This window comes from Rhipicephalus sanguineus, chromosome 1 (assembly GCF_013339695.2).
Source record: "Rhipicephalus sanguineus isolate Rsan-2018 chromosome 1, BIME_Rsan_1.4, whole genome shotgun sequence".
NCBI classification, from domain to species: domain Eukaryota; kingdom Metazoa; phylum Arthropoda; class Arachnida; order Ixodida; family Ixodidae; genus Rhipicephalus; species Rhipicephalus sanguineus.
The window spans coordinates 49,585,987-49,612,830 of NC_051176.1; the positions used below are offsets into that span (position 1 = coordinate 49,585,987).

General features: G+C 45.6%; 1 protein-coding gene across 1 annotated transcript in view; it reads left to right on the forward strand.

The window, feature by feature from the left end:
• LOC119386361 (uncharacterized) overlaps positions 1–26,844 on the forward strand; it is a 55,421-nt gene that overhangs the window by 22,324 nt on the left and 6,253 nt on the right. The window contains exons 6-11 of the mRNA XM_037653713.2: positions 10,079–10,190; positions 10,264–10,378; positions 19,394–19,485; positions 22,609–22,791; positions 24,095–24,188; positions 25,776–25,877. Coding sequence (XP_037509641.2) covers positions 10,079–10,190; positions 10,264–10,378; positions 19,394–19,485; positions 22,609–22,791; positions 24,095–24,188; positions 25,776–25,877 — 698 coding nt within the window. The remainder of the gene's footprint in view (positions 1–10,078; positions 10,191–10,263; positions 10,379–19,393; positions 19,486–22,608; positions 22,792–24,094; positions 24,189–25,775; positions 25,878–26,844) is intronic.

Sequence of the window (26,844 nt, forward strand, 5' to 3'; positions counted from 1 at the left end):
TCTGGAAGTCATCACAGAAAGAACGAGTTCTTGTATCAGTGACACGTCTGTTGTGCTGCGCAGCAAAGAACAGTTCTTGGAAAGATTTTTTATACATTTGTCTTTAGCTACCGTACTTGACGATTGCTGTGTGACTCTAACGGGCACTGCGCCTGCGCGTGCTAGCGCGGCTGTGTATTTTATTTACAGAATACTCTCAACCCTCCTTGAGGGTTATTGCAGGAGTGGAAAAGATACAAACATTATACAAGCAAGGTAATGCAATGGCAATACAAGAAGAGTACATAAGAATAAAACGCACACAAGAGTAATGACATCATCACGTGCAAGCGTCGCGATCATGGGAATCACTAAGTATACAACATACAAGCATAGCAATACGTTGCCTACATAACCAAAAGATGAAGAAGATAAAATAAAACGTTAGAGTGTAAATGCCTTCACCCGCACGCAAGTAGGTTAGCACATAGAACTCTGGAGCACCGACATGAGGTTTTCAACACTTTCTAGAAATTTTTGAAGTGTTGGCTGTGCTACAGTATCTGTATCACGTGCATTCCATTCTCTTATTACGCGAGGGAAAAGTGAAAAACGGAAGGTGTTGTTATGGCAGAAATATTCTTCGAAGATCAGGTCGACCGATGTATTTTTGCTCTATCGCGGATCGTAGGTAGAGGTAGCTCTGCTCGGTGCAGAAGCTCGGACGGGGAATCCGTTCGTGTATATATGTAGGGAAGCTTTTCGTAATAAAGAAATTAGTTGCGAGTAGCGCTTGTCCTGTGCATCAGTGTTCTATCTCTGTCCTATGTCGAATCTGCGCTATCCAGTATTTAAGATTATGAACCAGCTAGGCCTGCAACGAGTTTTGTTAATTTAGGCTTATATGAAACGGTGTCTTACAAACAACAGCTCGAAGGTGTAGTCAAGCGTTACGAAGTGGATCGACGTCTTTGGGAAAATTTAGTAGTTGTGCAAATATCGTTGGCTTCACAGACAGGTCGACTACATGTCTGGCGTGTAGGGGGGTATGTCATTGTTCGACGTAAGGTTGGAACTCACGTTGAAGCGATGTTTCTTTTATCGCGATGAAGTTCACACTACGGTTCGATGACGTGTAATCATAAGTAGTGGTCGTCGGCGTATTCGAGCAGCGCTTGACTACAGCTTGCGGAGTCAATGTTGATTACAATGTTATAAATGCAGATAGCCAATACTGCAACAATTGGGTTTTCCCGACATTACGCCTTCATAGTGTTCTTTTTTTCCTAAGCAGCTTGAAGCACTGGTGTCGCTCTGTGGGAGAATACTTGACTGCCATGCAGAATGCCTGGGTTCGATTCCTGCCTGAGCCATGATTTTTAGTCTTTGCTTCTATCGGGACTTTCCGCTCATCGACAACGCCGTCGCCCCCGGTACCATATTTTCTGCGACAAGGACACCTTAACGCTATGGCGATAAGATGTTCAAAGTCTTTTCTCACTGTCCCTGGGTTTATAAAGATTGTGAATCACCTGTGACGCATACCCGCATACCACGGGCTGTGTTATGCAGGTACGCGTCACACGTGACTGGTGGAAAGGGTTTCATGACGTATGCGACAGGCATAGTCACGTCATTCATGTCGTGACCTGCGCATCGTGTTCTTCATACACCCATGTCCTTCTATGCCAAGTTTGGTATATACCAAGCTAAGGAGGAGACCACGAGAGCGCCCAGACGTAGGCGGCTAGATATATCGATAGATAGAAACGATCAAAGTGCCTTTGGTTCGCTAAAAAATGCTTCGCACTTAAAAACGCATGACATTTTGACGGTTTGTGGGGCACCCGAGTTTCCACCCTTTTTAAGGAATTGTGGACTGTCTCTGCTTCAAGTGCGCTATGTCATTGCAACGTTCAAGAGGGGGCCAGAGACCCGTTGCTCAAGCCGACCATATCTGATCTCTTGCATGCTTTCAAGAAAAGCTTAATATTTCACAAACACAGGAAGGTTTGGCGAAAATGGGAAAGTGGATAAAATGACAATGATACACCCGGTAAAGAGATGGATCAAGTATGCGTGGAATTCTATGTCGCTCTCTAGTCCTTCTAACTAACACTAAAGAAAGCACACGAGAAATCCTATGCTCTCACGAGAGTCTTACTAATAAATTAAATTGACATTCTCAGTTGATTGCCTATTCACTTTCTATTGTTCTCTTTCGGTCGCCCAGGTATCACCACTGGTTCTTTATGCTGGCTACTTGGTCACGGAGGTGTGACTTCACATTTGAACCACCTTCAGTTAATCTTAGTTTACCTGTTTTCATTTCATTGACTGTTAAGTCACTATCGGGTCAGTTTGATTCGCTTTAACATTTCATTCACTTGAATTCATTCTATCGTTTCTCTCCATTTCCTACTAATTTTATTCGCATTTCTTTTCCCTTTAATCCACCTTAATTCACATCTCATTCGCATTATTCACTTATTGTAATTTATAATCACTTGGCATATCCTTACTAATAAAGTCTCCTCCTTGAAGCTTTCTGCACCTCGACCATTGGGGCACTGCCTCCGGGGTGGGCCTACCTAACTATCACTACCTTTCATAACTCTTCCGTCACCTTGCCGGATCACGCAGAACTGGTTCGCAATGATCGGTACCATTAATGTTCACGCCGCCGGACTCCGGATTTGTTGACTTGTGAGCAATACCAGCCTCTAACCTTGATAAATTTTAAAGCAAGGCCATTTGTAATAAGCTTCTCTTACGCGCAATCGTATAAATATATCAAATCCTTTTGTTGAACTCCTTCTCGGCGGAACATTCTGTCATGAAAGCCTCTGTTATTCACAACACGTAGGGGAAGTGCAACACATCTAGCGTTGACGAAGCAGCAATAAGGCGTAACTCACCATAGCACATATTCAAGCAACGTGCAACGTGTAAGGCTGGCAACGACTCTTTAGAATCGTGCCACTTAGCCCTGTAGCGATAGCCCAAGATACCTAGGAACTGAATCTGATAAGAGTCTCCGGTTTAGTACCATATGTAAGAACAATGATGTCAATGCGAAAATTACCAGGTCTGTTTAGAGCAACAGGCAGCGTGCCCGTCTTTGGCGGGCCCAGAGACATTGCTAGGTTTGTACTAATAAATCGATTCTTACAGTATAATCCGCGGAGTTTTTTTTTTTTTTTTGAAAGTCAAGTCCACTTTAAATGAAACTGAAAAAAAAAAACGCAGTTTCTTGCTACTGACAATATTGGTCGGGCCTGCTCCAACAATGTTTTTCCAGTGTGCCCATGTCGCCAAAATAGCTCAAATCTATATTTTGGCTAAAATCTATATAGCCCTCTATTCTCGGTATTCAGGAGTAAAAGTTGGATTCGGCTCTTATAGATTGGAACATTTCGTTTGGGCTTGAATTAGCTCGTAAAAGAAGTCTTAATGACGGCGAATGAACGATACAGCAATATTTCGCGACAAAATTACTGCTATTCTTGTGCTTCCTTTGGTGCCGTCCTTTGTTGCATGGGCGTAATGGCGATGACTAGACTTGTAGAGCGAGTGGTCCTTCCATGCAAAAAGGCGCACCATTCTGGACTCTCGGCCGCGTTTTCTCCTTCTTGGCATCTATTGAAGGCCTTCAAAAAATGTTTCAGCGCTTCTTCTTCTTCTTAGCTCGTTTTAAGCCTCGCCGTTTCGTATCACTTCTTGTTTGAAGAATAGATCGGTGTCCGATATTTTCATTTCAGCTGTCTTCTATATCGAATATACCATCTTGGAGCAAAAGAAGGAGATGATACTGTAGCGCAAAAATCGAAAAACACTTAAAGGCAGAAAGAAGCGAGAAAGTCGGCCTCTTACTCTTTATATTCGAGTCTTGCCTTACAACATCATGTCTTTCAGTATGTACCAACTCGCCCAAGAAAAACTAACTGGGGAACGAAAGCACAATAGGAAAGCAACTAGGACACAAATGAAACACATTGGATGCGGCCACGTTGGTTGTTTCGGGCACGATTGTTGACGTAGAGCTGGTTTAATGGATCTGGCTCAGTTGGATTGAAACAGATGCGAGATTTGGCTATTTTTTTTAAAATCAAAACAACCTTTTCAAGTTGGCGCCATTTTTTTACAATTGTTTTAGAAATGAAAGATACTTAGGCGCGCTTTACGCTCGCGTGAAATTCTGCCCAGTTTCGGTTTCTGGATTTGGCTCTTTTAGAAGAAAAAAAAAAGCCACATCTTTAGAAGGGTAATGGTTTGGGCTGGTTATTTTTTTTCTGAGCTTTCCCAGGCACTCGTACTCGCCTTTTCCGTGTCCCTTTAACCTACTTCATGATGCACCACTGGTCAAGCGCTTAATTTATAATAGCATATTTTTCTAAAGGCGCGAGCGACCCGAGAGTCGGGCAACACTGGTGCACCCGCGAGCCGTGACATAACAAGCTGCTTGCTGTGCGAGCGTCTGCATTCCGGCGAACGATTTTGTTGTCTGGTCGCTGCGCGTGCAATCGAGCCAGTTCAACTTTCTTCAGCTTGGCATTGAAATCGAACGATTTGATGCGGCTGAAACCTTGGTAGAAGATGACTGCTCCACTCCATGCAAGTACATGACGTCACACACGCCATGCAAAATGATTGTCGCCGGCGGTGGGCGGGGTTTGTAGCCGGCGACATCTAGGGTTTATTTTGTACGAAATATTATTGTAGAGTGCATTTTTCATGTATGTATAGGTAAAATGGACCCTCCACTACTATTTTTCACTGAAAAACGCAAATTGTTGCGTGACCGTGTCACAGCCCCTTCAACAGTAGAATCCTTCAGTATTTCTTGTATCTCTGAAAGTGGCAGGCCAGAGGTCCATATTGGAATTTGGCGTACGATAACACGAAAGGCGTCGGCGTTGACTGCATTTAGTCGTTGACGCGTAATTATTCACGTATTCACCATTGGTGGGCTGCAGCTTGGGGAGGGAAGGCACTAAAAAGGAAAATGATATAGTTATATAAGGGAGTCTTAGGCACACCTTGAAACGACATATTCACATGTAGGCTCGGCCAGCGCCTCCTCTATTTTTTCAGTGCCTGGGCGAACGCTCTCCTCGGGCCGTTGAGCGCGCGCTCCGCGTCCGCTCGCCGCTGCCGCGTGGTGGCGCTGTGCAAGTAGACTTGCACAGCGTTCTGTGCTGTGCAAGAGCGCTGGAAGGGTATGAAGCGCTAGGTTACATCCGAAATGTAACAGCCGATTCGTTTAAAAAGTGCCTCCAGGGGATTTCCCCGGTGAGTAAAAGTGTGGCGGAGAGAGCAACCGAGGAAGAGCTAGTACTTGAGAATTTCAACTAGAAAGAGGCCGCAGGAAAAATTCCAAAGCGCACTGCCGCGGGTTTAGATGGGGTCCCCGTTAGCCTCATTAACGAACTAGGACATAACACTAAAGAAGCGTTGTTGACAGCCGTAGAAAAATGCTTAAAGGACAGACAACTACCGGACAGTCGGCGAAAAAGTAGAATGAACTTAATCTATAAAGGCAAGGGAGAAAAGGATAAGATTCGCTCGTATAGACCACTAACCATTACATCGGTACTATACAGTTTGGCGATGCAAGCAGTAAAAATGAAAATAGAAACATGGGCAGAACATAACGATATTTTGGGAGAACTTCAGAACGGATTTCGAGTCGACAGGCGGTTAGACGATAACCTGTTTGTTCTCACTCAGTGCATAGAAATATCTAAAATAGAAAATAGGCCCTTGTACATGGCTTTTCTAGGCATCAGTGGGGCATACGACAACGTTAATCAGGAAATTTTGTGGGATATATTGAAAGGAATGGGCATAAGAGACGACTGCATACAGCTTTTGAGGGAGATATACCGAGAAAATACAGTTTGCATAGAATGGGAAGGAATGAGTAGCAAAGAGAACGTTGAGATTAGCAAGGGGCTGAGACAGGGATGTCCTTTGTCCCCGCTGTTATTCATGCTGTACATGGTGAGTATGGAAAAAGCGATAGAAGGTAGCAGCATTGGTTTTAATCTGTCACACAAACAGGGCGGCGTGATGATTGAGCAGAAGCTTCCAGGTTTATTTTATGCGGTCGATATCGTCTTATTTGCCGACAGTCGAGATGATATAGAGCGGCTGGCGGATATATGCGCAAGGGAAGGTGAAGCTCTTGGACTAGGATTTAGTGTAACGAAGTGTGGATTGATGGTATTCAGTGATCCCTGTGATCAGAGGCGGTGTCAATACAAGGTAAGCGAATACAAGTCCCTTGGAGTGTGGGTAAATGAGAGTGACAGGTACATGGAGGTACAGGAAAAAGCCTCGGCAGCAAAAGGAAAGAGGAATGCTGCAATAATGAAGCACAGAGCGTTGTGGGGATACAATAGGTACGAGGTGCTTCGAGGTCTGTGTAAAGGTGCAATGGTTCCGGGGCTTACTTTTGGGAACTCAGTGGTGTGCATGAGGGCAGTGGTGCAATAGGGAATGGATGTAAATCAAAGGACTGTGGGACGCCTCGCGTTGGGTGCTCACCGGAAGACGACAAATGAGGCTGTAAAGGGCGATATGGGATGGGCAGGTTTTGAGCCGAGGGAAGCTCAGAGCAAAATTAAGTTCGAAGAAAGGCTAAGGAATATGAATGAGAGTAGATGGGCAGAGAAGGTGTTCCGTTATTTGTATAGGAAGAGTGTGGATACACAGTGGAGAAAAAGAACTAGGAGGCTCACTAGTAAATATACGGCTGGTAGTGTAAGCAATATGTCAACAAAGAGCGTTAAGCGAAAAGTCAGAGAGGCGGAGAGGATTTACTGGACGGCAGCTGTGGAGAAAAAACCGGCTTTGAGTAACTACCGAAAGGGCAAAAATGAAATAAGGAGGGAGGCATCTTGCGATAATTGAAGGGGAAGCGCTTTACTGTTTGAAGCGAGATCGGGTTGCCTTAGAACACGTAGTTATAAAGCGAGATTCAGTAAAGAAGAAGAACAATGCACATGCTGCGGGGAAGATAAGGAAACGGCGGAGCATGTTCTGATTAAATGTGGAGATATCCACCCAAGTGTACGTTTGGGCACGAGCCTGCATGAAGCCTTGGGTTTTAGGGACAACAATGGAAAGCTGAACACACCCGCGATTGAAATAAGTAAGAGACGGTTAGAGTATTGGTGGCAGAGAATTAGAGAGAAAGGACAAAAATAAATATTGGGAAAAAAATAAGGAAAGTCTGTCGTAAAGGCCAGAGAACTGGGCTGAGAATTGTTTTTTTTTTCCTGTAGTAAGATAGATTTTATCAAAGTAGAGGCATTAGGCCAACATAAAAAGAAGAAAACAGGAAAGGGATTTTTTTGTCGAGCCAGGTGGCACACTTGTCACCGCCCCGTTATAAAGGGGACGCTCATAGCATCCATCTATCACGGGAAGCTGGCGCTGAACGGCCGCGCGTATCACGAAGCTCACGAATTCGTGTCTGCATCCGAGTTTAATTGCATTTGTGCTCCTTGCAGGCTTTCACAGGTACAGGGGGATGGAAAGAAACGCGAACATAGCGGCGCGCTGTTTTCATCACGCTCTAACCGTGGTGGCAATAAAAAGATGCTAGATGGTCTTTTATTGTGTCATGGATGACGTCGTGTTCTCATCAATCATCGAGGCTATAACCACTTCAAAGTAGATACGAAACAGCAAAGAATGCAGATGCCGCATGTTCGCGTGTCTTTCCATCCCCGCTGTAAGCATTCCGCAGGCAGACTGTCAGGCCGCGCTGCCGGTTCGATACTTGCAATCGAGTTTCATAGTATTCGCGTTTTATTTTCTATTTCAGGCTATTGCAACCGCCCCAATGCCTTAGTATGTCATACTGTTGTGTTCCACTCTGCAAATGGAACTGAAAGAAATCACGATTGTCTTTTTTTTAATTTCCCTTTATTGATAAAGAAAAAAATCACACAGGGCCCCTTATGCATTCATCTAAGATGACTGAAAGGCGAAAGCCATCTTCTTCTTTTCTTCTAGTCAATGTATTGAACGTTCCCTGCCTCCCTCCGAGCTATTTCTGCGCCTAACGTGGTTTTCTTACAGCCTCAAGGATCGGAGGCAGTGCAAGCTTTCTGCACATCAGCGGAGGCATGCACTGCCTCCGTGATCGGCCCATTTTGACCAAGCGAAGATGTAATATGACGACGTCACGTTATGTGACATCACGACGATGTCACAAAATTTTATGATCTGTGACGTCATATGATGGCGTCATCACGTAATTATTTTTGCATCACTCGTGCTGACGCCACCGACGGTCAATTTTCGCGTTTGATGGGGCATCTAAGGCTTTCGCCTTAATACACTGTTCGGCTGTCGTTCCATGAAATTCCAGCTGCCGCTGGTGTTCGGTAGAGGTGGCTTGCAGAATTAAGCGGGATAATTGGTCTCCTAATACATCTTCAAACTACACCAGAATATGCAGCCGTCGTTTACGACGCGAAGATTGCATAGAATATAAGAAGCGGCGGCTTAAGAAGGATGCAGTAGCGTCACTCTTTGCAGACTACCCTTCACGTTTGCAGCCCAAGGTAACAACTGAACCAAGCAAGGCAAGTATCCCTAAACGTGACCGTGTTGCGTGCGAATAGTCAACGAATGCATGTAGTGCCAGTAGCAACGCTGCCTCGCGATCGCCGACATGTGCATGCAGCGCTGGCATTAGGTCCCGAAGCTGAAGAATCGGAGCCCATGGACACCGCATGCGCTACCGGCGAAACAACCGACAATCATTATGTACAGTGTCACAATAAATGAGTGCGCAAGGCTGAGCAGGCTGCACTATGCGACAAAAGCCTTTTAGTTCCGAAGCCACTCGAACTACTCGCTACGTTCGCATATCTCACTCTTTTGAGCGAGTACGAGCGTGAGCGTGGTCGGATCGTGATCGCGAGCGTGGTCGGAGTATAGACCATGATTGACCTCTTGTGGGAGTGCTGCCAGCGCTGCTGCGCAAGTTGGTGGTTTGGTTTTCTAATCCCTGGAATTATTCGTCCCATAGACTCCAAAGACAGTCTCGTGCTTTGAGCCTGTCCATGGGTTGCTGTCGGATGTGGAACGGCGGCGGGTTGTGTTTAAGTCTTTTCTTGAAATCTTTGCTTACGGTTTTATGCGCCTCTCCGCATAGCTTACAGGCGGGTTCGCACGCGTGATCGGATGGTTGGTTGGTCTTGCCGCATTTAGAGCAGAAGTCCGGCAATGGATTACTAGTTTTAAAAAACGCACATATGAGAGGTTCTGTATTCGAATGAGATACATGTAAGGTGACTTTTGCCTTACAGTAATTCAGCATTACGTTTCAAACGAATTCGGGCCATCCCGAACGTGGAGCTGCCGTTCTATTTCAAATCGACCATACACTCGCACGTAGGCCTTTGCCGCGCTAAACCTCATACGATAACAGATTTGCTGTGAAACTATATGCTGCTTAACAATGCAGATGTGAGGTCTAACATGGCTGGTAAGTATGACAAAGAACTCTTCATAGTACGCTGGAACGTAAAAACAATGGTAGCTCAAAACAACAGGACACAAGAAGGCAACGAATAGAGACACACATAGTAGCACTGTGTGTTCGTCTATTTGTTGCCTTGTTGTGTCCTGTTTCTTTGCGCTACCATTGTTATCCAAATATGCCGTACCACAAGCCCGTCTTGCAACTGTAAAAGCAAAATCTAAGTAGATATGTCATAACTGATAACGACCGCGGATGTCTTCCTTTATTCCATTTCATAACAGATCCCCGTATCACTCTTTCCTGTCCTCATCACCGGCGTCTTCAAAGGCACAGGCAGAACTATTTTTCGAGGAGGGCGGGGGTGGGGGGTTCCGACACCTCACTCCCCCTCCTTTATGTGTGTGCCAAATGTCATAATTTGGGGGAGGGGAGAACCACCGTCAACCCCCTATGGCTACGGCAATAGCCGACATTCATCGTTATTTTAGTCGCTTTTCCTTAGTGTAGAGTATCAGGCCAAAACACACTAGCTCAGGCCGACCTGTTTTCCTTTCCTTTAATAATATCTCTCTCTCCCCTCCATCTACTTCGCAGCGCTACCTTCTGGGGGAAATCGAGAACGTTGTGGAAGACTTCCCCGGATTCTTTGGAATGTGCGTGCCGTCATCCTGCTCGGAAAAGGACCTACAATCCATCTTCAATTTCAGTAAGCAAAAAAAAAATGGTGGACTATCATTGCAGTCGTGGATTTTTATTTGACCCAACCTCCATTCCTGCAGTTATGACCATTGTGAAAACCTTCACCAACGTCACCATATCGATTCAAGTCACCGGATGCAAGACCCGCGAGCAAGCGGAAGCGATAGACTGGACTCCATCCTTTTTCGCTGCCCTGTAAGTATACGACTTCGCGGAACGCTAAGAAACTTGTGTAAACATTCGACACCTACAGGAGCTTCTGGACTTTGAGTGACGCCGTTGCACCAGCTTGCTACAGGCTGATAGAAATCACCCTGACTTTTCTTTAAACAGTAATAATTGTTGGGGCTTTACGTCCCAAAACAACGATATGATTGATTATGAGAGACGCCGTAGTGGAGGGCTCCGGAAATTTCGACCACCTGAGGTTCTTTAATTAACGTGCACCTAAATGTAAGTGCACGGGCCCCAAACATTTTCGCCTCTATCGAAAATGCAGCCGCCGCGGCCGGGATTCGATCCCGCCACCTTCGGGTCAGCAGTCGAGCACCATAACCACTAGACCGCCCCGGCGGGTTGAGTTTTCTTTCAGGATAACGAGTGCCTTGACATACTTGCACAGGAGCAGTTTCCAAAACCCGAATATCACCGTTTTCTTTTTTGTCGATTACTTTCCGCCCTTCGCCGTGTACTTATGTAGATTTCAGTCATGACTGAAGCATCGGCCAGTCGGCGCAGCAGTTGACCTGAACTGCGTACAATTGTGCGCCCCGAGCTTATAGAAAGTGCAAATGTTGAAGAGTTCTTCGCTCTTCATCAGCTTTATCGTAAAAATAAAACTGACCAGTTCTGGATATACACTGCAAAGACACCAATTAAACACCCAGACTGCGGGCGCTCACGCCTAGTCGCAGCGATTGCTGGAACATAAGCTTAACCCCGTCCCTCCAGTGTAGGGTAGCAGACCGGACGAGCGTCTGGTTGACCTCGCTGCCTTTCATTCCTCGTCCTTTTCCAGCTGTATATTTCCTTTCTAATTTCCAGCCATTTTTGCGATGGTATCAACCGGGGAGTATCGTATTAAATCAGCGCGTTTTTTTTTTTCAGACATCGAAATATAATGCTACATTTGGACGCGTAGCACGCGCTGAACAACTTATTAAGCACGGAGCGAATGCAAGACGTATGTAATCTAACACTGATCACTGATCAATGCTCCAGAGCTGCAAAATGAAAGCTTAAATGATCCACTGAAAGTAAACCTCTTCTCTAATCTCCGTCCCCTACCCCTCCTTTATTGAGTGAAGTGCTCATATTTCGTAAAAGGTGTTGATAATACTAACGGTTACCCACCACCGCGGCCCAGTGGCTACGCCACTACGCTGCTGCGCAGTCGTGTTCAGCATGGTAATCTTGCGAGGCTGCGAGTTCAGTTCGAGGCTTTAGTACCAGCTTAACAAAATTCATTGCTGGGCTAGTGGGTTCATAATCTTAAATACTGGATAGCGCGATTTCGAACAGGGCGGAACACAAAGATGGAACGCAGAAGCACAGGACAAGCGCTACTCGCAGCTAAGCTCTATTCAGAAAAGTTTCCCTGCATATATACACAGCCGCGTTAGCACGTGCAGGTGCACTTCACGTTACAGTCACACAACAATGATCAAGTCCGGAAGACCAAGATAAATACAGATCATAATAATCTTTCTAAGGACTGTTTTTCTTTGCTGCGCAGCACAGCAGACGTGTTATGATACAGTTGCTCTCTTTCTTTCTAAAAAATCACAGCATATCCACGGGGTGAATGATGATGAGTGGGGCGAAGCTACGGAGGGAATCATCTGTAAACCGTGAAACTCTTCCGTGAAATGCGCCCAGTACATAATATAAAGAGTGTGAAACATCGTGTATATATTAAACATCAAACATTTATTGTACTGTTGGTTTACGTGGTCCCTTCATTATCACTTGTGATCGGTGAAATGCAAGGAAGAAGTCCGCTCCCGAGCGAAAGAGCGCCAAGAGCGACCGCATTCCCGCTCGCCCTGTGCGAATTAAAGGCAAGGCTAGAGGGAAGACAGGACGCGCGTTCCACGACGCGAGGTCGGTAGCATGCCCAACGAAAGCCAACGGAACGCGATCGTGCAAGTGCTCCGGTTTCGCATCGCCTCATGGTTCCATTTAGCGTCCCAAAACCAAACATATTGCTCAAGGTGTGCCTTGCGTTTTTCGTAGAAATAATTTCTTTATCATGTACATTAAGACGAAAAGTTGAAAGTTCACTAGAGTGTATCGCCCGCAAAGTATGTCTTTTAGTGTGATTTAACTCTCGTACGGCAGGGTCCTCGAGCCGTTGCCGGTCCACCTCGCCCGTTGACGATCGGGCGAGGTGGCTAAATACAACTACTACACTTTAAGAAAAACATCTGGCGTTCTTTCGTTCTGCTTTTACAAAACATCTGGCGTCTTTCGTTGGTTTATTTCATCAATCAACGGCGTTTTGAACAAAATTTTTATTGTTTAATCACGCACAGGAGAAATCTCACCAGGCACTACCTTGGAGGTAAACAATGGCTGCTAATGGCAATGAGAGACAGAAGAAGTCGGCTTTTAGCTAACACTTACACTTCTACTTCTACTAACGTTTCCTACTGGAACATGCCAATGGCTGCTAATGGGGAATGAGAGACAGAAGAATTCGGCTTTTAGTTAACGCGCACGCTGCGAACTTTTTATTGTTCAACAACGCACAGGAGAAATCTCCCACCGGCACCACCTTGGAGGTCAAAGCGTAAGACTTGTTACTCACTACTACGACCACGACGAGGGACGAACGGGTGCCGCCTTAAGGAGCTTCGCCCCTAAATGACAAGCTTCCATGAGTTCTCTGGCAAGCGCATTCCCACTTCTGCCCAGAATTCGAATACTAATCAGCGCCGGCTCACAGGCACAGGTCTTACAATGCATATCTTTTCATTAACCTACGCATTGTATGATCTGTACCTGTTACAGAATTGAAAAATTGCAGAAATTAACAATATGGCGGAATTTGACAGTGTCCAGAAAAGTACCCTCGGTTTCGATATCGCTATTGAAATTCGATTATGAACATCTGAAATTACGTGCAATTCTTGCAGTTTATAAAAAAAATGGTATTCTAGAAATTGTGACAGCCTACAACTTACCTCTATAAACAACTGCGATCAGGTCAAAAATTAAATAAGTTAATTGAAGATATTTTGTTCATTAGCCATTTGAACTTCACTTTAGCTGCGGATCCGCCTCGACGTAGATTTCGTGTGCGAATACGACAGGTGCCTGTGTCTCACAGGCATTTTGATAAAAAATGTGCATTGTCTTTAAAAAAAGCACCCTTATACTAAGCACTTTTTATTTGATATGGTTGCGTGTGTCTGTTCTGAAACGTGGCGCAACGAACATTTTCACCATCTGTAAGCGTCTTTTTTTTTCTGTGCGCTTCAGTTAGGCTCAAATGTCCAAAAAGCGTGCCAGTTGTGCGTGAGTGCGGGTGCATGGCCTCGAAAAGAACGGAAAGAAGCGGTACTTGCATTGTTAGCTCACGCGCCTGACTTAATAGGTTTATAAATGCCGATCCAACGAGGACGCCCCCCTTGACAAACGGGTTAAAGCACGTTCATGGCATTCTTCGTAACATGATCTCACGTAACGGGAGAACCGTAACGAGATGAAGGGCCGCGTATTTGGTTGTCCCTACGTCTACACAGTTGTAGGAAGAATTCTGCGAGCGCGTACAGCAGTGGTTAAACATCGCCCCACCGCGAGTTATTGCGAACCAACGATGCGGAATGTATGGCCCCACGCGAGGCATGTAGTCTAGGATTCGAATCACAGCCGACGTTCACTGCCCCGTCCTGTTACGTTCACGGCACCGGCATCCGTCTTCAGCAGAACGCGCTTCCTTGCCGGTATCTTCCTACACTCTAAGAAAAAAAATTTGCATTTGGGGAATATTTGTGCCACACAACTATAATCGTGATCTGGTTTGCTCGCGTTTCCTTTCTTGAAAACGCGGCTCTCGCCACTTTCCTGTCGAGAATGCTATGTCACGCTGATAGCGCGCACGTCGTTCGTGACCGGGAAGTGCCGGGACCGCGGTGATAACGCAAAGAAAATAAGCGAGGTAAATTACGATTACAGTTGCGTGACAGAAATACTCACCAAATACTCGATTTTTTCTTAGAGTGTAAAAAAACTGGGGCCGAATACACAAAACCTCTCTTTCGAAAGTGTGTTTTCCCATTGGTTATTCGGCTTCGCTAGTGATATGTCCCGCTTCGTCATTGGTGGAAATATTCTCTTAAGGCAATTTTTAGCGCAAGTTTTTTGTGAATACGGGCCCTGTGTGTCTGGGTCTGCTGACCCATTCTATAAATGTCACTAGCGTCTCACTTTAATACGATGAGCATTCTTTGGGAACGTTACCCAGCTTCAGCTATTTTTGTAAGTCTGGTTTCCCGGTATCTAATCTCTTTGATTCCCAATCAAGTCACGTCGTAATCCACGGCCTAAGAGGTGGAGTAGCGGGGTATACAGTTCTGAGGGAACCGCCTTCAACGCCGATTGTCGGAAGGTGAAAATGGGCCACTGCGTATCTTCAACTGTGTATGTGCCCCTCTTAAATGAATCCCTTTGACACAATATTTGGTCAATGGGTATGTGCCACTCGTTATTGACGACAAAATTACCTTAAAATCTGTCCGCTGTTTGGCGTAACTTGAAGCCACTCCATACATATTCAGAACCACGCAGCCAACGCAGAGATTGCAGCTGTGACGCTAAATGGCGCAGCATGCCCAGAGGGAAGCGAGAGATAGAACCTTGTTAAGGTAGTTTTGGCGGGCTAGTTGGTGTCACACGATCGATAAAACAGCAGCGCAGTCAGAGAGATAATGACAAACAACAGGCGCTCGTGTTTGTAAGCGTCTTATGGTTTGTCCGGGTAGCTTCAATTGCGCTGCTGTTTTATCGATTGAAAGAGAGGTGATCCCGTCTGCAGTAAACGCCTCATGCACGGTGCATTTCGGTGGGGGCAATGCGTTGTGTCGCTGCGCTGCTTTAGCGGTAGTCACGATAACGTCGCCAGTCATCGTGAAATTCTTTCTGGCGGATGTTAGTTAGTTAGTTAGTTAGTTAGTTAGTTAGTTAGTTAGTTAGTTAGTTAGTTAGTTAGTTAGTTAGTTAGTTAGTTAGTTAGTTAGTTAGTTAGTTAGTTAGTTAGTTAGTTAGTTAGTTAGTTAGTTAGTTAGTTAGTTAGTTAGTTAGTTAGTTACTGAAAAAGGGACGAGGCAGCGGTCTTCCATAATGGACACCAGAGCCGTGAGGGGGCGTGGTGGATTGCGAATTATGTGAAGAATCAGACCTGAAATGAATCGTACTTGTGTGTAGATCTGCGCGAACGCGTGAGATTCTTTCTACCAGTGAACTAACGAACGCACCGCTCCCGTGCCCGCCCTACAGCAGTACGACGACGTTTTCAAAAGATGTTTTCTGTGAAAGCACCGAGAGGGATGACATTCAGGGAGTGTTGAAAGGAAGCTTAAAATAGCAATAAACGATACACGCTTGCCTTTACCAATGTCCCGTCACTTCGAGGTTCGCCATTGCGTTATACTATAGTCTCTTGGCACGTTTACTTGGGAGAGCGACTGGCGCGGAAAAACGATGGTGCTGTCTTCGACCCCTGTACTGTGCGATGAATTTTTCTTTCAATGCGAATATTTCTTAGGAACTCGTTTAAGCTTCATGTGTGGCATCTTACTTTGACCTTGTGACTTCCTTGACATCGAGGCTACGTACAAACCGCGGTAAAGCAGGCACCGCTGTTCTCACAAGGAGCCCTTGCGCTATAGATCTCTCCTGGGGGCTAAGAAGTACGCGGCAGGTCGTTCGTTAAAACCTTACTAGTGTATTGAATCGGGTTTGAGCTACATCACTGAAAATGGAGAAAACGACGCTAAAAACTGTACAAGGACTGCAGGGGAAAAATACACGGCGTAGTGTTTGCCTCCTCACGTAAACGTCTCGTTTAGAGTGCTGGTTTTCATTACAAGCAAAAAAGGCTAAAAACTGATTGAGCTGTGCTCACATCACCCCCTCTATCCTGACTTATTTTTTCCCCGCCCTTGCGAGGAGGTTACCTTGCTGTTCGCTGTATTTATTTTTATTATCTGACGTAAAACTGCCAGCTGTAGAGAGGTCGAGATTCTCCACGCATTTTCGATGTTATTTCGATGAGTTGTCATGCGAACGATAGTATGGAGCGAAGTGAACAACACGCAGCAGTGCTATGACTTCTATGACATGAACCTCAAGAATCACGACAACCGAATGTTATTCAGCTGCGAATAGACGACAGAGAATGAAATGGACTAGTACGCCCAACACAATTTAATGGTCAGTGTTAGGTTGCAAAAAACAAGTTTATAAACACGAGCCTGGTCATGTTTCGGCAGCTTATGTGTCTGCATAACTTCGGTTGCGTAATTTATATCCAGCGTATCTTCCTGTACAAGAAATATCTTGATATCGCGATAGCATTGTCTCTACATTTAGTCCATCAGTATTGGACCCATCATGATCTCATAATGTCATGTGCAGTTCGTGAACGACTGTATGACCCAGCCACATCACTTTATTTTCTTTTTCTTTTGTTTTATTAGCAGTAACGATTTTTTTCGGGTGGGCAAAACGAGCAGCAGCGTCACAGACCACTGAGCAAGCTGCAGCGAGTGCCAAAGCGCTACGTCCTCACTTCCCACGTAAACTCCTTCTGCGTCACGACACACAAACCTTACAGGAAACCCTACTGAAACCAAGGCCCACATCACAGCAACGATATTCGCAAGCGGTTTGTGTCATTTGCCTTTTATTAGTGGCTCGAGCAACGAGCGACACTTTTGTTTTCCTTCCGAGCACTTCCGGTCGAGCGCTTACCGAACATTCAGAAAACGTGTTTTAAAAGATAAAAACTGGTGCGTAATCGATGGCTCCCGTTGAAGTTGAGTTATATTGGATACTAGGAGTTTACCTACGATAAGGGCCAATTAACTGTCAGGATAAATAATGAAAGTTAATTGAATGAGTTCATTTTTTCTCGTGAGCCGCTGGAATCACTGCGGCACCTGGCGGAGCAGGTCTCAACAACGAGCTTCTTTTTACGTGGCTTCCGAGATCCGCTTCGGTAGTGCGACGAAACACGAAGTTAGCCCAAGGAATACACCGGGGCCCACGAAAGCCGACGTGCGAGAGCCACTACCAGGCACTTCAGTCAAGAATTAGGGTCACCTCCAATTTTTATAGTATGTCCATTATCAGAATTCGCAACAAATTTCTCCGGCAAAAATATTCGTGATTAAAGGGTATTTTTGCGAATACAGTGTCCTGTTTGCGAATTCAGAAAGTTTTTTTTTTTTCGTTCGCAAGTGCTGTTCACAATCTACAGACATCCTGCTAATATTACGTAGAGTGATTTTCCCGTATCGACAATTCGAGTGACGGAGATTTTTTGTGAATATAAGCCTCGGTACGCGTTAACGATAGCGCCATTACACTGGAAATGTTCGTGAAAAAAAGTTTCGTCAATTCTGACTTTTCTACATCTCACTAATGAAGGCGCCTGACCAATGACAGAAGCGTTCCCTGTCGGGCCAGTTGCTGCATCATGTGCATTGTCGTTGAGCGGAAATCAGCAGAGGAAGAAGCGATGGGACGATGAGCGTCTGTACTGTCACCACCGTTTGTTCCGAACCTGATGTCCGCATGGCAACACCACATTGACAAATGTCGCTTACGAGATAAAAGAAAACTTTGTAAATTTTCCCCTTGGTTCCTAGAAAAGTGATGTCAGTAAATTCATCAGTGTCGCCTGAGGCTTGCTTTTTTCAATGATCTTGAGGTCCAGGACCTTAAATTTGAATAAATAATTGAATGCTGCAAATCTTGCGTCAGTTGCCTTCATAGGTCGGCAAACTCACTCATGAGTCGACTCACTCAGACTTACACAGACTCAGATAGGGCTGTGAGCCTGAGTGAGTCAGGGTGAGCAATATTTTGGTGAGTTTAAGTGCGAGTGAGTCCAGTTGAGAAAAGTGTTAGTGAATCTAAGTCCGAGTGAGCCTTAAGCACAAAAATATATTTCTTGAGTGAGTCTGAGTGAGCTGCACTTTTTTTGCCGAGCTGTGGTTCTATCTATTCATCTTCAGCATTACTATCAGCCTTATTTCGGCCCACGTCTATACCCACGTCTGCTCACACATATTTCAGCACACTAGCGTTTATACGCCACCTCAATATTTATTGATCACCGGCGTGATTTACGGAGGAGAAATTGCACCGGTTTGCAACGGGTGTGCCTTGACCTCCTCTCGCAATCTCTTTCACGGGAAGTGCTTGACAAAAATATCTCTTGGGAGTAGCGTCTTTCATAAATATGTCCTTGCTCGATGGCAACCACTGATAACTCGTGTTTGAAGGTACGAGATCAATAGGAGCCACGTAGAGTTCTGACTGTGTGAGATATTGGCCTTAAATAACATTCCCAAAAAGATCAAAACAGCTAATTATAGGCAAACGCACTCATGTGTCTACTCACTCAGACTCAGATCGAGCCGTGATTCTGAGTCTGAGTGAATCCGAGTGAGTAATATTTTGGTGAGTTTGAGTCCGAGTGAGTCCGGTTGAGAAAAATTTCAGTGAGTCTGAGTCCAAGTTAGTGTAGTTGAGGAAAATTTTGGTGAGTCTGTACCGAGTGAGCCCTAAGCGCCACATACTATATTCCTTGAAAACGGCAGGAAGTGGAAGATGGAAGCTTGCGATGAAAAAATCCGTGAACAGGGGGTGGGTGCTCGAGCCGACGTTTCCACAAGTGGACTTGTCTTCTTCAAGGCTGGAAATGATGATCAGTTCCAGCCTTGAAGAAGACAAGTCCACTTGTCGAAACGTCGGCTCGAGCACCCACCCCCTGTTCACGGATTTTTTCATATATTTATTGAGTGACTCTGAGTGAGCTGCACTTTTTTTTTGACGACCTATGGTTGCCTTTGATGAATATATGGGTTCAGAAAAGTCACACCGAACTATAAGCGCTTCACACGTAGCCGAGCTCTACGTGGCGTGTCGTCTGCAAATGGTGCATAATTACAGACGTACGCGATCTGTCTTCGATTTCAGAGTGGCGCTTGGACTTATCCTGTTCTTCGTGGTCATTGGATCGCTGCTTTCTCTTCTGGACAACTTGAAGCCCACTCGGAACAGCAGTCAGGGTAACTTCGCCTCAATGTCCAATGAAATGTCACTCTGTGAATGGACATCTTAAGTGAATCGCTATGCATTGGTTAACAAGCTGTCTCTAGGTGCGATCTTGTTTCTTGTTTTATGTCTGCGATTTTTAATCAACATATTATCTGTGTAAAGGACTAACCGGCGCTATATAGAAGCGCGAACATATCAAATAAACATATAATAAAAAAGTCAGTTTCGCCGCAACGGCGAAGCAATGAATGCGATAGCAACAAATTGGAATGTAACGCGAAGAACGGCAAGCCGCTCGAAACTTCCAGCGAGCTGCTCAAGCGCAAAGGACGAATGAAAAGAACACACACAAGACGAGCGCGAAATAACTGCCACAGCTCGACACTTAAAGCGCACTGGTCAAACACAAAGTAGGACGCACGAAACGAACGCACAGGCATACACAGGGCGAGCGCAAACAACTGTCACAGTTGTCACCTTTCGCAAACGCGGGCGTTGCAGCGAGCGAAGTGACCTTCGTGCGCTGTGTAACTTCAACTTTGCGGTGAAAGCACAAGACGTACAAACCGCCCCCATCACGAGGATTAGCGCACGCGCACGGGCGACCACGGCCTGTAGGGCAAAGTACAGCTGGTAAAGGTATACCAAGCAAGCGCGTATCGCAACGAGCGGGGCGACGACCTTTAAAGCGCACCCTTCGCGCCATCTCGTTGGTGATCAAGAGAACACGCTGAAGCGCTTCCGAGCTACATACCACTTACCGCCAGCGGTAAATATACACCATTTACCGCCAGCGGTATTGTATACACCATTATACACACCATCGGTGTTATATACACCATTTACCGCCAGCGGTAAATGATGTATGCTGAAACTATGCTGAAAGACGTACTCTCCGTGGCCTAGTCGCCGCACGCCTCGCGCTGCGGAACGAAGGGTCGTCCGTTCGAATGCGAGCCTCGGAGAGACTTTTCTGAATTATTTTTTCTTTGTGGCTTATATATATATATATATACATATATATATATATATATATATATATATATATATATATATATATATATATATATATATATATATATATACGGGTCATGACGGCGACGGCAAAAACCAGCCGAGAGTGTCCATATAAGTGCTATCGCAATAAAATATATTCAATAAAGCAGCGCTTACCAAACTAAACTTGCATACCAATAGCGACGGTTCTCAAAAACAAATGAGGGACTCCCCTCTAAGCATTAAATGTTAAGCATTAAGACCAATGGGAAAATTAAAAACCGAGAAGAGAAATCAGTGCTAACTTCGTCCTATCCGCAATACATAGTATTCGCCACAGTCGCTGTATGCCGTCGACAGACAGGATGATGCCGTAAATGGGTCCAGACACGAACATATTCAGTTGTTGTTTTGATGCGTCAAATCAAAGGCCAAGCCTTCAAGAGCCCAGAAAACGTGCGTCTAAGCGTGAGGGCACCCTGAAAAAGTAATGACATCATGTTTCCAAAAGCTAGTTTCGTCCTCCGCGGTGGTGTAGCGGTTACGGTGCTCGGCTGCTGTCCTGAAGGTCGCGGGTTCGATCCCGGCAGCGGCGGTCGCATTCCCATGGAGGCAAAATGCTAGAAGCCCGTGTACTGTGCGATGTCAGTGCACGTTAAAGAACACCAGATAGTGGAAATTTCCGGAACCCTCCACTACGGCGTCCCTCATAATCACATCGTGGTTTTGGGACGTGAAATCCCAGATAGTGTTATAATTATTAAAAGCTAGTTTCGGTCGCTACTCTACCCTGACATCACGACACGGTATGGTCTTCTCGTCACGTGCTCGCGCAAAATATCGTGACGTTTCCACGGCCGCTCCTTTCAGTGGCTCCATTGGTGACGCAGAAGCGGCCATATTGCATGTTTTGGCACATGACGTCATTACAACTAGCCATACTTCTGCGTGAAGTCACCAGAATTGACACTGTAGCTAACCCCTTAAGCATCTGACTTTGCGTAACTCAACAAAACGATGGCGTAAGGAAACGAGACAGCTGCCGCGAGCAAAGCGACCTTTCGGCTGTCTATCGCTCCCAAGCAAACTGAGCGGTGACAACACAGCACGTATGAGCCGCCTGCTAAACCCTGTAAAGATAGGGCGCGCGACCGCGCCCGGCTGATCAAAGCACGCAGTTCCCTACGGGAGCCACGCATCCCACCTTCAGGAACCCCCTACGGGCCTTTCGCGATGGGGAAGACTGCCGGTGCGTTTCCTCTCCGCTTGAGCCACCATCATAGGCTGCCCTTGCACGCTTTCACTCGCACGCTTTCACTCGCACGTAGAGTAGTGACACGCAGGGAGATTTCAGTGCGCTCGGACTTTATACGGAACCTCACTGCGACGCCTACGGGAAAGATGCACCTGGTGTGTTCATATCACTACTATCGCAATAACACAGAAGTTATCGAGTGATCGAGAAAATGAATAAACTTAATTCTCTTAGAAATAAATAGTATTGTATCTGACTACTTAAAGGGGCCCTGCGACACTTTTTCAACGCGGTCAGAAAACGCTGCCGATCGGTATACCCGAGGCTCCTGAGAACACGTGAGCCAAACATTATAGCGCAGCACGCAGCTTGGAATTTGCAATAAATTCATAAATTCACCTAGAAATCACTCGCTCTTCTCTCGACAAATGATGCCATAAACCAAGGTCAAAGGCCATTGGCTGATTTTATCATGGTGAGCTGCATAGTTACTGCGGCCGGGATTACTCTGAAAGGGATCCGCGCGCTCAAAAAAAAAAAAAGAAAGAAAAAAAAAGAAAGCTCTCAAGGTCATGAGGCGTTCTGACGAATGAGCGTAGTTTGTTACCCCCAAGGAGGTTAAACCTCCTTGGTTACCCCCTTGTCATCGCCCCCTGCGCAGCTTTCAGCGCGCTCTCAGGTACGGAAGGAGAGAGAAAGCGCTTAAAGCGTGCGACAAATCCCTCTAACTCCGCTCGTACTTCACGGATTCTAAAAATTTTTGCGGCAGTCGATTGGGGAGACAATATACTCCTTCGATGAAGACAGTCGATGATTACTTGTAAAAGTGTTGCAGGCCCCATTTAAACTGCATGGCCACAACCTCGCTCGTGTTTTGAAACAGTGACGCAGAACAGTTGGGCGGGCGACGTATTCCGCTGCTTCTCGGCGCCGAGCAACGCGCGCCGCCTGCTCAGCACGGACGACGAGCCCGCCGAGATGGCCAGCGTCGTCGGCCTGCGTGCCCTCAGCGTCGTCTGGTTCCTCATGGGCCATTTCCTGCTGCTGCACTCCATGATGCTGACCAGTGAGAACATCTTGCAACCTCGTGTGGTAACTGGGTGATAGATAACTTACTTGAGTCCAAAGGAGGAAGTTACCATTATAAATTTATGTCAGGGTTTATTTCGCGAAATAACATAGCTACAATAAACCCCGAGCTATTACTTTTTTGTATGTCTAACGAAAATCGCAAAATGGCTCAATATTACACTGAACTTAAGCAATATGCTTACAAATTCCCATTCGTTTTTTTTTTTTTTGTTCGTCTGAAGTCACACCATTAGTCTTACGCTATATGACTTACGCATATTGAGATTATTACCAGCGAAGCTGGTCGACATTCCGCGAAAAGCGTTACGAATGTTGAAACGTAACTTGTCTCATAAACGACTTAACCCTATCGAAAATTCTAATATGACACATATGCCTCGTTTCCAATAATCTCGTATGAACACATATGAATCATATGTGTTCTCGTATGATCATACGAGATTATTGGATATGTGTAATACGTGTCATATGAGATTTTTTGATAGGGTTACTATAATGTCCGCTTTCAGTACGACACTATACGACATAGAGCCCAGTCCTACAGCATACCCTCTCCAGCTATTAAGACCTTTCGAATAAATTACCGTTTGCAAAACACCGGTGTGGTGCGCCACTGCAATGGACACCAAGTTACTTTCGTCAGTTTTCAACTACTGCAGCTATTTTTGCCGCAATTACACGAACTACGCGGAAACAGCGCAAAAACGGGACTAAGTGATTGAACACACAACGCAAGCGCTGCTCGAACAAGTGGCACAAGTTTATTGCATCGAAAAATACATAGCAAAAATAACTAAAAAGAAACAAATACATGAACTATCACACGGCCACAGTGACGAAATTACAACAAAAGTCCGCCACGAGTCAAGGTATCGCATTTAACTTGACAAAAACAATATCTCTTTCTCTAGAAGCGCGATTCAGGGTTCGCTGACGCACGTGTTCCCCTTTTTCTTGATATGAAAGGCTTCATCGATTTCGCGCTCGACCCTATTTCGATATCTTGAGAGGACCTCACAGTCATTGAAGAGTGGAGCGCAGCCACACGAAGAACATTGTGCTGCCAAGGTGCTGCTTGTTGAAGACCTGAGTTTCTGTTGCTTCTACTTAGCCCCGCTTTTGCGCTGTTTCCACGCACTATCACGTACCAACTTACCCTTCAAGACACCCCTTTGACATGAACTACGTAAAAAAAATGATAATAAAAAACTAATATGCAGATTGTGTGATCAAATAAAACCACCGTAACGCTTCCGTCTCCCGGGGCTTTGTTTCAGAGAACTTGGCCCTGCTCAAGGACAAGATCAAGGACATCACCATACAATTTATCGTCAACTTCACCCCTGCCGGAGATACCATTATCTGCTTGCTGTAAGAAACGGGCGTGAAGATAAGTTTTGTGCATGATATTTCTTGCCCACGGCTGGAAAGCTGCGAATATTTTTGTCGCGCGATTTTATCCCTCTCTTATCAATGAGCCTTCTTTTACATTCAAATCAGAAGAAGGTTGAGTAAAGGTTATGTATAACCTGACGAGCATTCTGAGGCCTACAGAATTCGACGTCGTTGAGATGACGGCAATGAAGCGCACGAAATAGTGCATCAGTATGTGATTCACGAAGTATGTTACAAATAAATTATCTAACATTGCGTAAAGTGTACGATGTAGATTGAAGAACAAGTACAGCTATGTAATGAATAGTGTAAATGTTGCATCCCAGCCCCCCTCTGGCTCCAGCAATGCCGTAGAGGTTGAATAGCACGTGCATCTTTGCATTCTGAAAAACACTTGAACTAGGGCTGTATTAGGATAAATAAAATAAAAAATAGGGCTTCTCATTGGAGAATATAAAACTTGTCAAGGCTCGTCTCGGTAGCAGCTTCACAAACAAGATCTGACATGAATAGCGTTGAGTAGTTGATTATGTGAAGAATAAACGTACGGACGAAAAGCACGGGTCACAGCCATAGTGACTGTACCCGCAGTACTTATATTACTTCCTTTTCAAAGTGCAGTAAACTGCTACCAATGCTACTGTTCATGTGGCATCTTCACTATTGTCATGTTGTTTGAGTATATCCTACCAACGTAACTGTTATTGAGCTTTATGATAATACTAAAAGAGAAGCCTCGCAATGGCGCTTTCATTGGAATGCTCACATTTTACATCAGCAGTTCCCTGCGAGTCAATCCTGGCGATAATGCCGTGCGCACCACTTAACAGCGCAAAGGAAGAAAAGCGTCAAAATAGAATGATTACATCACCTCGGATCATAGGAATTTTGTAAGGTTTATTTTGATATCATGCAACGTACAGTGCTGGACGATAGAAACGCGATACTCGCAGCTCGTGAGGGTGACGGTGAGGGCGAGAGCGTTCGTGACGCATGGTGACTGCATCCGGTCGACAGCCGTTCAGTGTGTAGTTCTCGGTGGCGCCGGCGAAGCTCTGCGATCCTTCGTAATGCGCGCCCACCAGCTCCAGCCGCTTCGCGCGACGCGCCACGTGAGCGCAGTGTTTTGAAGCCATGGCAAGCAGAGCTTCGCCGGCGTCACCATGCACCACAGAATGAACGGTTGTCTACGAGATGCGGTCTACATGTTCCACGAAAGCTCTCGCTCTCACCGTCACCCTCACCACCAGCAGCCACGCGCTCAGAGTATCGCGTTTCAACTGCCGAGAACTATACGTGCAAGAAGTAATATGTACGTTGAAAGTTTATGGAACGTTTCATTGTTAAGTAACGCAAGAACTAACACAAGGCATGTTGACGCTACGTACTATATTAAAAGACAGACACACCGATTGCGTAGCTCTGTCTCAAGATGGGAAGGTTGATCGAGTGCACTTTGAATCTAGGTATGCATACACGAGATGATATACAGGCCAGGTGCGCGGTTCCCTTGCTGGGACGAGCCGCCAAACCTAACGTGCAGGCGCTCGCTCGCGCGCGCAGGGGCCTAATGATGGTCTACGTGTGCAATCGCCGGCTTCGAGAGGAGAACGCCGTGCGGACCAAACGCTACGTGCTCAAGTACTTGCTTCATCGAGGGATCAGGTATCCGCGAATATTTCCTCCTCCCTTTGTCTGCATATAATGCGAGGTTGCGGCGCGATTATTGCGCACAGGCGTTTACTGGCCTTCTCTTTTTCCCGCTCTCGTGGAAGTGTCAGTGCAATCGTGGCGAAGCGCTGTTTCTTTCCATGGGCACGTCAAGGACAATTACAGTAAGCTTATTTTTCTTTTGCTCTGAATACATGGGGACGATCTTATCTCCGATATCCATGAAAGGAAATATCGCATTAGCAGCAGCTTGGCAATCAGCAACTGGTGATTGCTATTGTGAAGGTATCTCGTGTAAACATTGAATGCCTTGTGCTTGCTCGATTTCTCTGAGAATGCGATGAAGGCCTTATGGAAAGGCTATGAGGTGCTTACTGCTTCATGCGTGAAAGATCGCATTCAAGTGGCACGTACGCAATAGTGTGCGTCACTGTGTTGCACTGATTGGTGCACTTCTTTTTTTCTTTTTTCTTTTTTTTGCAAATATGGTGTTTTCTCGGGTACCACACAGCATCCACAGCAGTAGAAATCTTACACAGCCGAAACATCGCTACTGAACGATGATTTGCGGAATGCGAGATTTGCACCTCATAATGTGGTCACAATTTTGTGAAGTTCAACTTCCAGTCATATGACTTCCTTAACTGTGTTTCCCACAAGCGATGCATGTTGCCCGTTCCGGGATGCCATGCATTCTTTAGATTTTACTGTGATAGCGGCTCCTGTTGACTTAAGTTGCCTGAATAAATGTTTTGTTCGTTTTCTAACTCAATTATTGTTAAGATTTCCCCTTGAATTGTGGCCTGCGAAACAAGTTGAAGCTCTTTTTATTATTAGTATTCTCTTCAAGCACTTCACTTTGCACTAAGGATTGCAGTTCCCCCATATAAACAGGTGCAAGTGATATAAGGAAAAGCCCGCGAGCCAGATATGTGTTAACACTTATCGACCTACCAAGAGG